This window comes from Delphinus delphis, chromosome 13 (genome assembly GCF_949987515.2).
Source record: "Delphinus delphis chromosome 13, mDelDel1.2, whole genome shotgun sequence".
Lineage (NCBI taxonomy): Eukaryota > Metazoa > Chordata > Mammalia > Artiodactyla > Delphinidae > Delphinus > Delphinus delphis.
Window position 1 is genome coordinate 31,484,992 of NC_082695.1, and position 16,203 is coordinate 31,501,194.

A 16,203-nucleotide genomic window follows, 5' to 3' on the forward strand; every position below is an offset into this window, starting at 1 on the left:
TTCGTTGTGAGCAATGCAGTGGGGTGAAGAGAACACAGCTGCATTTATCACTTTAAGCCTGAATCCTGGGAAACATTAAATTTCCTTCTGTAATTCTCTGGATTGTAAGAAATTTAAGATGTGTTCCTCACTGCCTTTTTGGGAGGAGGGTGGAGAGTAATTCTGGAAGTCTGACTCTGCAAGCATTGGCCTTGGTGAGGTGAGGAGGCTGCCAACGTAGTGACAAAGGTGGAAGCTCTTTAGGGGCTGGGCCTGCTTGTGCCCGTGCATTCAGCTCTGTTCTCCTTTGACATTTCTGCACAGATACTTGGAGAGCACTGGCTCGCCCTGGCTTGGTGGCCTCCATGCCCCATAAGGTCCGGAAATGAAGGCTGGGAAAACTGTGAGATCAATTTAAAACCTGCAGATAATTAGCTGGGATGCCACAGCTATCTAAGCCCACATACCTGAGAAGTTTGGTGAAGCCTGAAAACCACTTATTAGCTTCTGTGCAGCCAACCGGAGGGGTTTAAGCTTTCTTAGAATAACTGATAACTATTATAACATGTGTAAATAGTCGTGTTCCTTTGTTTTGTGTGTCTTTTTAAATTAATAGACTTTATTTTATAGCGACGTTTTAGATTTACAGAAAAATTGAGTTTCCATATACCCCCTCTATAATAGTTTTTTTAATCAAATTTGAGTTATTCTTAATCATCTTTCTAAAAGTAAGATCATAAAGTGACCTATCTAGTGTTGTTTTAATAGTGTCCAATACCTTTTCCCCACTATTATGGTGACCGTGAGAATTGTCAGTCTTATAATTTAAAATTTTGTTTTCTCTATTTTATGGCATACCATCAGAAGATATTTATCTTTGTTCTTCGGGTGCTAGAAGCACAAGAAAGCCCGTGAAATAACTGTTTCTTAGGCCTCCATTGAGATGCTCACCATTTAGGATCATTTACAATGCTGTACCAGACTCCAGGGCCAGGCCAAGAATAGGGCTGCCCAGAGGTCAGCCGGGCACTTAGTCAACGTCACCAGGAGGAGATGCCGCCCTCTGAGCTGAGAGTCTCCAGCCACGTCACTCAGGGGTCTCCTTTCACTCTCAAACCCTAACAGTTTGGGCTCCAGTTTTGTATTTTGTGACGTGTCATCAGGCCCCACTAGAGCTTAGTAAGAAACTGACAGAAATGGGGTCATGGGAAAGACAGGGTTTCACGCATCCCCTCTGAGCTGCTAGCTTGCCCTCCAGATGGCTCGGTTGGCTTCTCCAGGGTTGGTCCCTCGTCATTTTCAATTTAGAAATCTCCATCTTCCACAAAAAGTTGAGTCTTTGTATCATTCACTTTTCTCTCCTTATTTTCACATCTTTTTTTTTTCTTGTGGTAAAATATACATAACATAAAATTTACCATTTAAACCATTTCTAGGTGTACAGTTCACTGGCACTAAGTGCATTTACATTGTTGTGCAGCCATCGCCACCATCCCTCTCTAGAACTTTCCCATCATCTCATACTGAAACTCTGTCCCCATTAGACAGTACCTTCCCATCCTCCCCTCCCCTGCCCCCATTTTCCGCAATTCTGATTTGGGTCTCAATGAATTCGACTATTCTAGGTAACTCATGTAAGTGGAATCATGCAGTATTTGTCCTTTTGTGTCTGGCTTACTTCATTTAGCATAATGTCCTCCAGCTTTATCTATGTTGTAGCAGGTATCAAACTTTCACACCTGAATAATATTCCCTTGTATCCCAGAGTTTGTTTAGCCATTTATCCGTGGTAGACATCTGGTTTGTTTCCATCTTTTGGCTACTGTGAATAGTGCTTCAATAGACATTGTTGTCCAGATATCTGTTGTTGAGTCCCTGCTTTCAGTTCTTGTAGGTATATACCCAGAGTGGAATTGCTGGATCACATGGTAATTCTAAGTTTCTTTCTTGAGGAACCGCCATCTTGTTTTCCATGCAGCTGTGCCACTTAGCTTCCCACCGCACTTTTTTAAATAAACAAAAGCCTTCCTGTATAAGACCTTTGTTTAGATATTCCTTTTTTAAAAAAGCTTTAAATGTGATGAAGTGTCAGCTTGATGCCTGACGAATGATAGATGCTCAGTGAGGTTAGAGGTACCTAAAGAAAGATGAGAATCTTCAAATAGCATGTAGACCAAGGTTCCATGTACTGAGTGAAATCTTGCATAAACAAAAAATGCTTTCTAATCTCTCTAGGGCTAAAACTATAAGCGATTCAGCTAGATTTAGTGAAAGAAACACATAATTATTGTGTCTAGAGGCTGTAAATGTGTAACTCACAGGTTAATGTTTAATGGAGTTAGTCAAGTGCAGATTTGCACAGCTTTTCTAGACGGTGTCGCCAGTTGGATTTGTGAGGCTTAATGATTAGGGGCCCCTTTTACTTTCTGAGGTGCAATTGAACTGTTTTCTCACGATGAGGGATGAAAAGAGGGCCGTCAGGCGGTTTGCTGCTAACCGTTGCTGGACCTGCCGGGCACCATAGGTCAACGTGAGGACCAAGAGAGGAAGTGAAAAGAAGCTTTCACATGTTTTCAGCCAGACATTCTCTGGGACTGAGGGAAGAAGGGCCAAGTGTGGGCTTTGGAGCCATGTCGGGGAGACCTGTCCCATCTTCCTGAGGTGGAGAGGGGGTCTGGCCAAAGCTGGAAAGCCCCGCTGGGCCTCCGTGTTTTCTTTCTCACTCACACTGGACCTCCTGGCAAACTCTTTAAGACCCGCTGGCTTTTTTCTCTACTTTAGTCTTGGTCTTCACTGTGTCAACACCACCAGCTCTCACGATTTCCCGGCACCAGCATCCAGTTCTGGCACCCAATCTTTTCATCCCTGGTGACCTGGTAACTCCCTGGTTTAGGGTCTTCGAATGGTCTAGAAGTTTTAACGTTTTGCAGAGAGCCCTGCCCTGTCCAGTCCCCTCCCGTCTCGACACTCAAGCCAACCGGGCCTTCTGCCATGTCCCACACTCCATGCTCTGGCCCCGCAGGGTCCCACTTTCCATCCCTCTGACCTCCCTCTCTTTACCTAGACATCTCCTACTCAGTCTCCCCCACTTTCCAGGCAAGCCTTCCCTGACCACCCCTTCTCCAGACTAGGCTGGCCCCCACCAGACACCCTGGCCGCCTTCCGTCCTTCTCCCGGGGGACTTGGCCCACCTGTGTCTCCCCATCGGGGCATCCAGGCCACCGTGACCGTGTCCCCCACTTCACCGCTGTCTTTGTGGCACCCGCCACGGTCCTGTTCCAAAGCAGATGCTCAATCAGTGTTCACTGAATGGATCTCCAGTGAAAAGGTGTTAGGGGCGTCCTTGGTCCCAGTGTCCTGTGTCCTGGTTGGGGGAGGAAGGCGAGCTTCTCTGACAGTAACATCTCTGCTGCCTGTCCTCCCCCCAGGAGAGGGGCAGTCATTTTTCTAACTGGGAGACGAGCTGACCGCATCACTCCGGGGCTCCATCTGTCTCTCTTCTGGGCAGGCTGTTCTCAGGAGGCCCAGGTCCCTGACCCACAGGACAAGGCCACCGAGCGTGTGTCCACTCAGCCTGTGCCACCAGAGGCAGAGTGTCAGGCTGACCTCTGCAGCCACCGTCGAGGCCGCCGCCTCCAGCTTTGCTTTTTCCTGGAACGTTGCTGACTTCCTTCCATCTCCATGATGGACTCCCAAGCCCCCTTCACATTCGGGAGGGAAAGGAAGGAATGGTATTTACTGCCCCCTCTGTTCCCCTGTGAACAAACTGCACTGCATTTGGGGGAAAAGCCCAATGTAACTTCAAAGACTGAGATGTTCCTGGGTGAAAACCGATGGCTCCGGCTGACCGGTGGTCAGGAGTCGGGGGATGGGAAAGCCGCTCTTTGCATTTCCCAGGTCCTAGAATGGCCGGTAACTGCATTTTGCAGCGGGTTTATCTCATTCTTGGGGCTCAGCTGTCACCCGGCACCTACAGGTGGGGGAAATCAGTGAAGATCCCCACAAAGGACATTTGGTGACCTGCCTGGCTGTGCTTTTGAGGTCGTTCCAACTCACCTCCCACAAAACCTAGCAAAATCTTCCCAGAACCCTTGGTGAAATTGAACTTTGGGAGCAATTCTACAGGGAGATCCATGGAGACTAAGGACGGAAACCAGCCTCTTACTTTCCAGTTTTGACTCTTAATGTAGCGCAACACGTATCCTTTGGGATAATCCCCCTAGCATCCTGAGACGGAACTAGTGGCTCATGGACCATGGGACAGCTTATCGTGGGCTCTTTTTTTTTTTTCTTGGCGGTACGCGGGCCTCTCACTGTTGTGGCCTCTCCCGCTGCGGAACACAGGCTCCGGACACTCAGGCTCAGCGGCCATGGCTCACGGGCCCAGCTGCTCGGCGGCATGTGGGATCTTCCCGGACCGGGGCACGAACCCGTGTCCCCTGCATCGGCAGGCGGACTCTCAACCACTGCGCCACCAGGGCAGACCCGTGGGCTCTTTTTGAGGTAACTTTTCTAGTTGTTGAGAAACAGAACTCCTTCTGAAGGAGCTTTAAATACCCCTTTCCCACCTTCAGGTAACTGGTTCTGGTTCCCCTGTACTTCTGTGATGGGCCCGTCTCTCTGCCCTTCCTTCCTTGTTCATCATCTTTCTCACCCTGGCTTTTCCTCAGGGTCCACCTGAAGAATCTGAGCTTGCTTCCGAAGTGAGCCTTCCTTGATTTCCTGAGACACGAAGCTTAAGAATTTTAAGGAAAAAAACCTACTTGATCTAAATTTGCCATTACAAGTAGCCAGTCCCTCCTGCCCTCAATAAAAGGAAAAAGCAAGAAGAAAAGAAAGGGGGGGAGAGAGGCTGGATTCTGACGTGTTTATCCTGCACGTCTATTGACAGCAGCAAATTTAAAGAGAAACAAACCTATTTTATTCCACACTTCTCTTCTCACTCATGAAGCTATTTCCTTTTGTCTGTTAATTTTGTATACTGGTCCTAAACCGAGGCAATAATGGTAAAACAGCCACTAAAATCAAATAGAAATGACATTTCAAGATCATTGCCCGTAAGAGATTTACCTAAAATGTGTATCCCACGGATCCTACGTGCCAAGTGAACGTCCAAGCCCCAAACTTCTCTTGTTCTGCCAAGTGTTTGTTGCTACTTCACATGATCATCAATTGATTAGTTAGTTCCGTGATCCATACTCTGTAAAACCACAAGGGAGTCATAGCTGCATTAGTAATTAGACTTCTAATAAATAGTTATTTCTTTATTCTTGAGTAATAAACGTTAGCTCAAACGATCATTTTGAATCTTATTGTCTAATAAGGTCCTAAGAAATAACGCTGACAGAGCACAGATTCACCACTTTTATAGGGATAACTGAGCAATGTTACTTACCAAATAGACCGAACTCTTTTTTAAAAGTTTAATTTGACTGTTAAAACTAAACCTCTTTTGCCTGTGAAAAGGTTTTTCCCATCGGGTAAGAGAAAACAATTCTCCATTCACTGTTTCATTATGGCCTTGGAGGCAGGTAAGTGCTTGTGTGGAGAATTTCCAGCCAGGGGTCCCGTGTGGTATCTGGGCCCCTGCAGCCTGTGCAGCTGAGCTTTCTGTGGAGAAGAAACACTTTGCTTCCCTGAGCACGTCTGAAGCTGGCCCCTGATATTGGAGAATTACGCTCTGTGTATTTTTCTTATCTCTGTGCCTGAGGGGGTTTTAATATATTTAAGGTTGAGGCCCACATGAAAATTCCTGTCTGGATTCCTGTGTAGAAAGCGGTGTTTGGTGTATGTGTGCTTTATTTATGTGGCACTGTTTATGTGCATTCCAGTGATCATTAACAAAGGCCTCTTGGTAGAAAACCCTGATGAAAGTGGATTTGAAAGTGGCTGTATCAGCTGCAGGTTTGGCAAGACCTCAGTGACTCTGCATTTAGTGAAAGCCCTGCATCATCACTTTGTGTTCAGCCAACCTTATATGGAGAGAAAAGGCACTTTAGTCAACCATGCTAAAAAGCAGCAACAGAAATATCACGGATTTCATTTGGGCAAAGGTTTAAAATTCTATATATTAACAGAGAATTCCTTACTTTTTCCAGAGGGGGTGTTAAGACTGGTCTGTCAACACACAATTGGTGACTTAGACTAGCTTGTGTTCATTTGCTTAGGGCCGCCGTAGCACATACCGAAACCTGGGGGCTTAAACAACAGAAATTTATTAGCAAACAGTTCTGGAAGCTGGAAGTCCAAGAGCAAGGTGTTGGCAGGGTTGATTCCTTCTGAGACCTTGCCCGTTGGCTTGCAGATGGCCATTTTCTCACTGTATCCTCACAGGGTTGCCCCTACGTCTGGGTCCTAATCTTCTCTTCTTAAAAGGACACCAGTCAGATGAGATTAGGGCTCACCCATTTGACCTCATTTGACCTTGATTATCTCTTTAAAGACCCTCTCCCCAGATACAGTCACATTCTGAGGTACTAAGGGTTAGGACTTCAGCCTGTGAATTTTGGGGAGACATAAGTCAGCCAATAACGTGACTTAAGTGAAAACAAATAGCGTTTAGATATTTCATAGCTTCCTCTTCCTCTTTTGCAGATTTATATTTCATAGTCCCTTTCTTGGCTTGTTTCCTAGTCTCCAATTTGGGGACCTAGAGAACTAGTGAGACACTGTGAGAACAACGCCCAGCTTCATAGCTGAAGGCCTTGATCCTTGGAGGGATGGTCCTGAAGTTTTCCCATTATGGTTGTTCTTCCACTGGGTTACGTTTTGTTACATGTGACTAAGCTGTCCGTCTAAAAGCTGACAAGGATTTGATGAAAGTACAAGAACATGGTATTGAAATAATTGCTACTGGTTGAGGTCAGTGGTTTGGAAAACCAGATTGGTACCCACCAGCTGCTCAGCTGGGAGTTTCATTCTTTTTCCTTGCAATCTGTAGAAGTGTGGTTTACATATTAGTACATGTGAGATTATGTAACCTTTCTGTGCCTCGGTTTCCTCATCTGTAAAGTAGGGGAAGTGACAGTACATATTTCATAAGAAGAACGTAGTTGGAAGGGTCTGAAGACTAGTCATTCTAATAAAGGACTTAGCATTGTCCTTGGCCACAGCGGGCGCTACGTAGCATTAGTTTTTGTTCCTTGCACACTCTCCATCCCCTCCCCGCCACACATCCTGGGCCGTCACAACAGAAACTGCAGGGTTAACAGAAACAATTGCCACGGTGCCTGTTTAGACATGAACCCAGCGCCCAAGTGAATGTAGGAGTCTTTTTCTGGGGTTACAAAAAGAAAATTCAATGACCTTAGTGTGTGTGGACATTTGGGGGGTGTCTAGTGGATGCTAATGACTCTGGAGTGAGACCCCTGGTTTCTCATTGGGACCTGCAACTCTCAGTAGTTTGTCTTTTAACCTCTCTAAGCATCAGTTTCCAAATAATGTAAAATGGAAACCACAATGACTTGAAACTCATGGGGTTGTTTGGAGTTAAATGGGATGATATACATGAAGTTCTTAGCACACAGGAGGTGAACCTGTTGGTTCTGTCCATTTTCAAATGTGAAATTGGAAAAGAGAAGGTAAATGCAGTCAGTCCATTTGTAAATGACCTTGATTTCCGTCCCTCTCAAATGGGCTGCCTGATCATGCCATCTCACTTGGCACCTACAATTTGTGAAGTCTATTTTAACATATTCCACAGTGGTCCACATGCTCATAGACTTCTCCTTTTATGGTGAAAATGGTTGCAAGGCAATTGGACAGTGATGAGTAAAGAAGAGGGTGTCCTCCCTCCAGTTAGCTTGGGCATCAGTATGAAAACCAAATGGAAAGCTACTTAGGCCGGTTTCCATCATGGTGTTCTGGGACAGTGCTGGAACTTTGCAAAGGTGAAACTAACCTCCCCCAAGCTGCATTAAAAAAAACCCTGATGTTCTTCAGGACTAGCTCTAGAGGAGACAGTAAGATTAATTGCCAGGTATTTCTGAGAAGTGTTTGGTTTTCCAGTAATATTAAAAAATAGTAGACTTTAAAAATATAAATTATGGAATATATGAATTACAAAATTGGGGAAAAGGGTTTTTTAAAAATAAACTTCCAATCAGAAAAAAATGTAATTATGTTCATAGGAGAATGTTCTGGAGATATTTATGCTAGGACAAAATGGCCTTTGCATTATTTTAATTTTTAAAAAAGTGGTTTAGGGCTTCCCTGGTGGTGCAGTGGTTGAGAGTCCACCTGCCGATGCAGGGGACACGGGTTCGTACCCCGGTCCGGGAAGATCCCACATGCCGCGGAGCGGCTGGGCCCGTGAGCCATGGCCGCTGAGCCTGCACGTCCGGAGCCTGTGCTCCGCAACGGGAGAGGCCACAACAGTGAGAGGCCCGCGTACCGCAAAAAAAAAAAAAAAGTGGTTTAAATCGATGAAGACGGTTCTAGATTTTTAAACATTGGACATTCAGCTCCAGATATAAACTTTCATAACAGATACACAGTTCCTGATTTTCCTGATTATTGAAATCTGAGAACATCATTTTGCTTTTAATGTGCTTTAGAAACAGTGATTGTGTTCTAGAGGAAAATTGCACATGAACATGGGTACTCAACATTTCACATTTACACCATTTATAGACTAAATTTTATTGGGAGACATTTCTTGTAGGTGAACAGAGTTATTATAATGAGATAAAACCGTCCTTTGCAGGGAATAATTCAGTAGATAAATGTGAAATATTGTGGCTTCAGCTGGGTTAATTGTTTTTTTTTTCTTTTTTGTGTGGTACGCGGGCCTCTCACTGTTGTGGCCTCTTCCATTGCGGAGCACAGGCTCCGGACGTGCAGGCTCAGCGGCCATGGCTCACGGGCCCAGCCGCTCCACGGCATGTGGGATCCTCCCGAACCGGGGCACGAATCCATGTCCCCTGCATTGGCAGGCGGACTCTCAACCACTGCGCCACCAGGGAAGCCCCAGCTGGGTTAATTTTAAGGGGCTCTTGTGTTGCTAGAATTGGTGAGGGCTAAGATGGGGAGAAGCTTAAAACCAAAAATAAAAAAACAACAAGCCTAGAGGGAATATAGTTGGAATCATCCTGTAAGTAGCCTTTTCAGATTGGCTTCTTTCACTTAGCAATATGCATTTAAGTTTACTCTATGTCTTTTTGTGTATTAAGAGTTCATTTTTTAAATCACAATAAGATTCTGTTGTATGGATGTGTCACACTTCCTTTATCCATTCACCTATGGAAGTTTTCAACTCCTTTGGGTAAATACCAAGGAGTATGATTGCTGGATTGTATGGTAAGACTGTGTTTAATTTTTTAAGAGATCACCAAACTGTCTTCCCAAGTGGCTGTACCATTTTGCATTCCCACCAGCAACGAATGAGAGTTCCTGTTGCTCCACATCTTCACCGACATCTGGTGTTGTCAGTGTTGTGGATTTTAACCATCGTGATAAGTGTGTAACGGGCTGACTTTTTTTCTCATATTCAGCTGTGTTATCTCCAAATCACTATATGAGAAATACATTTAACACGACTACTAATGAAATATAATACAACTATTATCATTCAGAATCCTGATGGAAAAAGACATCGGAAACAAGAAAACAAGCACATATGTCAATATTAACACTGTTAACAACAACAATAATAATAATAATACAAATTTATTTGTATTTTTTGAGTTTATTTTGAAGACAAATGCCACCAGGAAAACATTTACAAGATACATTTCTGATTAACACTTATGAGCAGTTAGCCTCAAGAGCAGTGAGAGACACTGGCCATCATCGGGTGGCAACGCTCTCAAGAGGCACTTTGGTTTTTGAGCACTTGTTACTGATTTTCGATGGACAGTTTTCAATGTCTTTGTTCCAGGTCTTTCAAGTCGCTTATGTCATCATCAAAGCTGCTAATGCCCCTCGGCCTGGAAACTGGATCTTGGAGCATTCTCTGGACGGCATGGAGTTCAGCCCCTGGCAGTATTATGCAGTTAGTGACACGGAATGTTTGACTCATTACAATATCACTCCAAGACGGGGGCCGCCCACTTACAGGGCAGATGACGAAGTGATCTGCACCTCCTATTACTCCAGGCTGGTGCCTCTTGAGCACGGAGAGGTATGGCGCCCCCTGCTGGCCAGGAGGTCTGTTTTTTCATCAGTGTCACCTCCAGGGACAACCTAGCCATCACAGAGCCAACAGGAAACACTCAAAATAGAGCTCTCCTGGTACAGATCACAGAGATCTTTAACTATCTAGCTGCTGTAGTTAAGGTGCCATTGACTGGTGTCTACTGATGATTAATGTCACCACTGACACATTTTACTTTATTGATTTCTTCCCTTCAGGGAGATCCCTCAACCTTCACTGTGCTGTGATTTAATAACTCCATCAGATCATTCTCAGAGCATCTTTCTCATGACACCAAGGCAACAAGATTTGTTAAAATATTAAAGAGAGCGAAAATGCTTCTAAAATGTAGAGCTCCCAGTTTTCTCTGGGAAGTTCTCCCTGTCCCTGGAGGTGTTCAGGGTTGGAGATGGTTCATGAAATATTCCAGCTCCGTGCTCTCCATGCCCGGACTGCACACACATCCTTAAGTCAGAGTGTAATCAAAAACAAGCCATGCCTTGGTAGCATACCTTGATGAGCTAAAACTACAAAAACCCTGCAAGTGCTTTTCACAGCAGGAATGCTGCAGCAAGCCCTGCATTGTTTCAAGAGCAGAGATGAGAAAATGGGAGTTACAAAGCTTTCTGGCACTTTCCCCCACTCTCCCCAGTCTATTCATGACATTTAGAATCTGTTTCAGAGAAGCCTGTGGATAAACGTTAAAATGCCCTCACCTCACTGGGAGAAGTGGTCCTGTTTAAAAGTTTCCTGCAATCTCTGAGACACTGCAACGAATAACTTCAATAAACTGAACTTGGGCTGTGATCATGCTGTTCACAAGTGTCAATGAATATTAGACAGATTTCTATAAGAACCCCATTGTTTGGTTTGATTTTAGATAGTATCTGTAAAGATTATGTCCTGAATGTAAACAATCAGGGCTATTTTTTGCATGCTTAAAATTGATATTTGTTTATTTTGATGTCTTTATCTCTAGATTCATACATCGCTAATCAATGGCAGACCAAGCTCTGATGATCTTTCACCCAAGTTGTTGGAATTTACTTCTGCACGATACATCCGCCTGCGCTTACAGCGCATTCGAACCCTCAATGCCGATCTTATGACCCTCAGCCACCGAGACCCTAAAGACCTCGACCCTATTGTCACAAGACGAGTGAGTGTGGCAGGGCTCTTGACCGCTGAAAAGTTTATGTTGTTTCAGGGAAGTAGACTTTTCCTCCCAGGTTGGCCTTTTTTTCTTATTTTTGTTGAAGAACGTTAGTTATGCTTTGTTAAAAATGCCACCTTTAAACGAGGTTATGGTTCTGACGTGGTGCCCTCAGGTCCCCCTGTCCCCACCCATCCCATAACGCCATCATGCAGCAGATGTAGTGGTCATTTCTTCACGTTCTGATCTGGCTCTACATCTGATCAAGCAAGTGAGAATGGCTGGGTTTTTTTCCCACTTAGAGGAAAATTTTAAAGTTTGAGATATAAGCTACATCCAGGAAAACGTACATATTTTCAGTGTATAGTGAACGTATAAGGCTTGGGGCGACAAACATTTCCAAATCCCTTGGATAAAGTAGGAGTGGGATTACTTAGTTACAGGATAGCTATGTGTTTAATTTTTAGGAATTTTCTAAGCCTTATCGGAAGCAGCTGTGTCACTTTACAGACCAGCAGTGTGTGAGGGCTCTGGGTGCACCGCACACTTTCACACATCGGGGCGTCGGTCACTGTCACCTCAGCCGTGCTGATGTGCATGCGGTGGCATCTCCTCGGGGTATTAATTTGTATTTCCCTGATGACTGATGTTGAGCGTGTCCTTATTTGTATCTGATGACATTTCTATCCATTTTTAAATTGGGTTATCCATCTCCTTATTCCTGAGTTATAAAAGATCTCTATATATGCTGTGTAGAAATCCTTTGTCAGATGTGTCTATACTGCAAATCCCTTCTCCTGCCCTGGTTTGTCTCTTGCTTATCCGCTTTTCCTAACTATGACTTCTGAGGAGTAGATGGTTTAATTTCGATAAAGTCCAGTTTACCGTTTTTCTTTTATAGTTAGTGCTTTCTATTCCTTTCTGAAAAATATTTGCTTATCGCAAGTTTACAAAAATATTTTCCGATGCTTTCTTGTAATAGCTTTATAGTTTCAGCTTTCACGTCTATTATCCTTTTCTTGTTAATTTTTGTATTTGGTGTGAGGTAGAGGCGAAGGTTGTTTTTTCCCCATGTGTATATACAATTGTTCCAGCACCATGTGTTGAAAACACTTTCTTTTCTCCCTTTAAATTGTTTTGGTGCCCTGTTGAAAATTACTTGACCGTATTATTGTGGGTGCATTTCTGGACTCTATACTGTCCCAATGATCTATTTGTCTATCCTTATGCCAATAACAGTCTTTCTTGATTACTGCAGTAAATCTTGAAGTCAGGTACCATAATAGTCCAACTCAGTCCTTTTTCAAGATTGGTTAGGCTGTTCCAAGTTCATTGTGTTTCCTTATAAATTTTAGAATCAGTTTGTCAATTAATACCAAAAAGAAGGAAAGAAAGAAGGAAAGAAAGTAGGAAAGAAATAAAGAAAGAAGGGAAGAAAGAAATCCTGCTAAGACTTTCATTGGGATTCCATAGATTCCGTAGATCGAGTTAGGAGGAATTTTGGAAGACATTTTGACAATATTGGATCATCTAGTCCATGAATGTGCTATACCTCCCCACTTATCTCTGTCTTCTTAAGTTCCTCTTGGCAATGATCTATTATTTGTTTATTTGTCAATCTTTTGTTCAGTTTATTTTTAAGTATTTCATGTTTTTGAATATTAGTGTTAATGGTTTGCTTTCTAACATTTATTTTCCATTTGTTCATTGCTAGTGTATAGAAGTACAATTAATTTTTGTTGATTGAGACATTGCCAAATTCACATATTCTAGTAGTTTTTGATAGATTTTCTATGTACACAATCATGTCATCTACAGATAATGACAGTTTAGTCTTACTGTGCACTCTGTTTGCTTCTGACTTCTTTTTTCTTGCATTATTGAACTGGCTGGCACCTCCCATAGAATGTTGAATAGAAATGGTAAGAGCAGATTTCAAGAGGAAAGCACTTAATCTTTCACTGTTAGCTCTAGGTTTTCCATAGACACGCCTGCATTAGACTGAAGAAGTTCTCTTCTACTTCTGGTTTGCTGAGTTGTTTTTTAATTGATGGTGTTGCCTTCTGTGAAATGCTTTTTGTGCATCTAATGAAATGATCATATGATTTTTCTCCTTTATTCTGTTAATGTGGTGATTTACATTTATTGATTTTTTTGTGTGTTAAATTAACTCTGCACCCATGGGATAAATCCTAATTGGTCATGAGTTATTCCTTTTTATATAGGGCTGTGTTCAATTTAGGAATATTTCTAGGGTTTTCAGTAACATGGCCTTTGAATATGACTGCCTCGGTTTAAGATGCAGCCAAGTTGAGAAATTCTTTTTAAACTCCTTTGGTTTCTGTTGATGAGCTAATTTGAACATTTTTTTTTAATGAATAATTTATTTATTTATGGCTGTGTTGGGTCTTCGTTTCTGTGCGAGGGCTTTCTCTAGTTGTGGCAAGCAGGGGCCACTCTTCATCGCAGTGCCTGGGCCTCTCACTGTTCTGGCCTCTCTTGTTGCAGAGCACAGGCTCCAGACGCACAGGCTCAGTAATTGTGGCTCATGGGCCCAGTTGCTCCGTGGCATGTGGGATCTTCCCAGACCAGGGCTCAAACCCGTGTCCCCTGCATCGGCAGGTGGACTCTCAACCACTGCGCCACCAGGGAAGCCCTGAACATTGTTTACATTAATTGAACATAAATATTTTATTTATATTTACTTGTGCATGAAATATAGTTTAAAATGCATATCTGTGTTTTTGATTACCAATAACAACTGAGATATTTGTTGGAGTGCCAACATTTTCTTCTCACTGAAATAGAAGAGGTTTTAATTTTTGCTTGTTACTTTCTTTTTCCTTAGTATTACTATTCAATAAAAGACATTTCTGTTGGAGGAATGTGTATTTGTTATGGCCATGCTAGTAGCTGCCCATGGGATGAAACTATAAAGGTGAGTTATAGTATTTCACATTTTACTAAAAATTCAAAATAGCACTTGTAGCTATAATATTTGCATTGTACTTTTTTATTCAAGGCATGTGTTGAAAGTTATAAAATCAAGCCACAAAAAAAGATTTTCAGATAATTTAACTGGTTTAATTTTTTTAAACAATTTAATTTTGTGTTGGTAGGAGAATATGTTTCTAATTAAATTCTTTCCATAAATTTTTTTTTGGAGGTGTTTAAAAAAAAGGTAACGTAAAATTTACCATTTTAATCGTTTTTAAGTGTGCAATTCAGTAACCTTTTGAATTTTGAAGCTCTTCTCTATAAGATAGTCAAGTGAAAATCACGTGCAGTTAGAATTCATGTTTATACTTTTTTTTTTTAACATCTATATTGGGGTATAATTGATTTACAATGGTGTGTTACTTTCTGCTTTATAACAAAGTGAATCAGTTATACATATACATATGTTCCCATATCTCTTCCCTCTTGTGTCTCCCTCCCTCCCACCCTCCCTATCCCACCCCTCCAGGCGGTCACAAAGCACCGAGCTGATCTCCCTGTGCTATGCGGCTGCTTCCCACTAGCTATCTACCTTACGTTTGGCAGTGTATATATGTCCATGCTTCTCTCTCGCTTTGTCACAGCTCACCCTTCCCCCTCCCCATATCCTCAAGTCCGTTCTCTAGTAGGTCTGTGTCTTTATTCCTGTCTTACCCCTAGGTTCTTCATGACATTTTTTTTTCTTAAATTCCATATATATGTGTTAGCATACGGTATTTGTCTTTCTCTTTCTGACTTACTTCACTCTGTATGACAGACTCTAGGTCTATCCACCTCATTACAAATAGCTCAATTTTGTTTCTTTTTATGGCTGAGTAATATTCCATTGTATATATGTGCCACATCTTCTTTATCCATTCATCCGATGATGGGCACTTAGGTTGTTTCCATCTCCGGGCTATTGTAAATAGAGCTGCAATGAACATTTTGGTACATGACTCTTTTTGAATTATGGTTTTCTCAGGGTCTATGCCCAGTAGTGGGATTGCTGGGTCATATGGTAGTTCTATTTGTAGTTTTTTAAGGAACCTCCATACTGTTCTCCATAGTGGCTGTACCAATTTACATTCGCACCAACAGTGCAAGAGTGTTCACTTTTCTCCACACCCTCTCCAGCACTTATTGTTTCTAGATTTTTTGATGATGGCCATTCTGACTGGTGTGAGATGATATCTCATTGTAGTTTTGATTTGCATTTCTCTAATGATTAATGAGGTTGAGCATTCTTTCATGTGTTTGTTGGCAGTCTGTATATCTTCTTTGGAGAAATGTCTATTTAGGTCTTCTGCCCATTTTTGGATTGGGTTGTTTGGTTTTTTATTATTGAGCTGCATGAGCTGCTTGTAAATTTTGGAAATTAATCCTTTGTCAGTTGCTTCATTTGCAAATATTTTCTCCCATTCTGAGGGTTGTCTTTTGGTCTTGTTTATGGTTTCCTTTGCTGTGCAAAAGCTTTGAAGTTTCATGAGGTCCCATTTTTTTTTTGTTTTTTTTCCCATTTCTCTAGGAGGTGGGTCAAAAAGGATCTTGCTGTGATTTATGTCATAGCGTGTTCTGCCTATGTTTTTCTCTAAGAGTTTGACAGTTTCTGGCCTTACATTTAGGTCTTTAATCCATTTTGACCTTATTTTTGTGTATGCTGTTACGGAGTGATCTAATCTCATACTTTTACATATACCCGTCCAGTTTTCCCAGCACCACTTATTGAAAGGCTGTCCTTTCTCCACTGTATATTGCTGCCTCCTTTATCAAAGATAAGGTGACCATATGTGCGTGGGTTTATCTCTGGGCTTTCTATCCTGTTCCATTGATCTATCTTTCTGTTTATGTGCCAGTACTATACTGTGTTGGTTACTGTAGCTTTGTAGTATAGTCTGAAGTCAGGGAGCCTGATTCCTTCAGCTCTGTTTTTCTTTCTCAAGATTGCTTTGGCTATTAGGGG

General features: G+C 42.5%; 1 protein-coding gene across 1 annotated transcript in view; it reads left to right on the forward strand.

Annotated features, from left to right (window-relative positions):
• The window catches only part of LAMA1 (laminin subunit alpha 1), a 150,365-nt gene that overhangs the window by 33,966 nt on the left and 100,196 nt on the right, over window positions 1-16,203 (forward strand). The window contains exons 4-6 of the mRNA XM_060027766.1: window positions 9,857-10,099; window positions 11,091-11,270; window positions 14,113-14,202. Coding sequence (XP_059883749.1) covers window positions 9,857-10,099; window positions 11,091-11,270; window positions 14,113-14,202 — 513 coding nt within the window. The remainder of the gene's footprint in view (window positions 1-9,856; window positions 10,100-11,090; window positions 11,271-14,112; window positions 14,203-16,203) is intronic.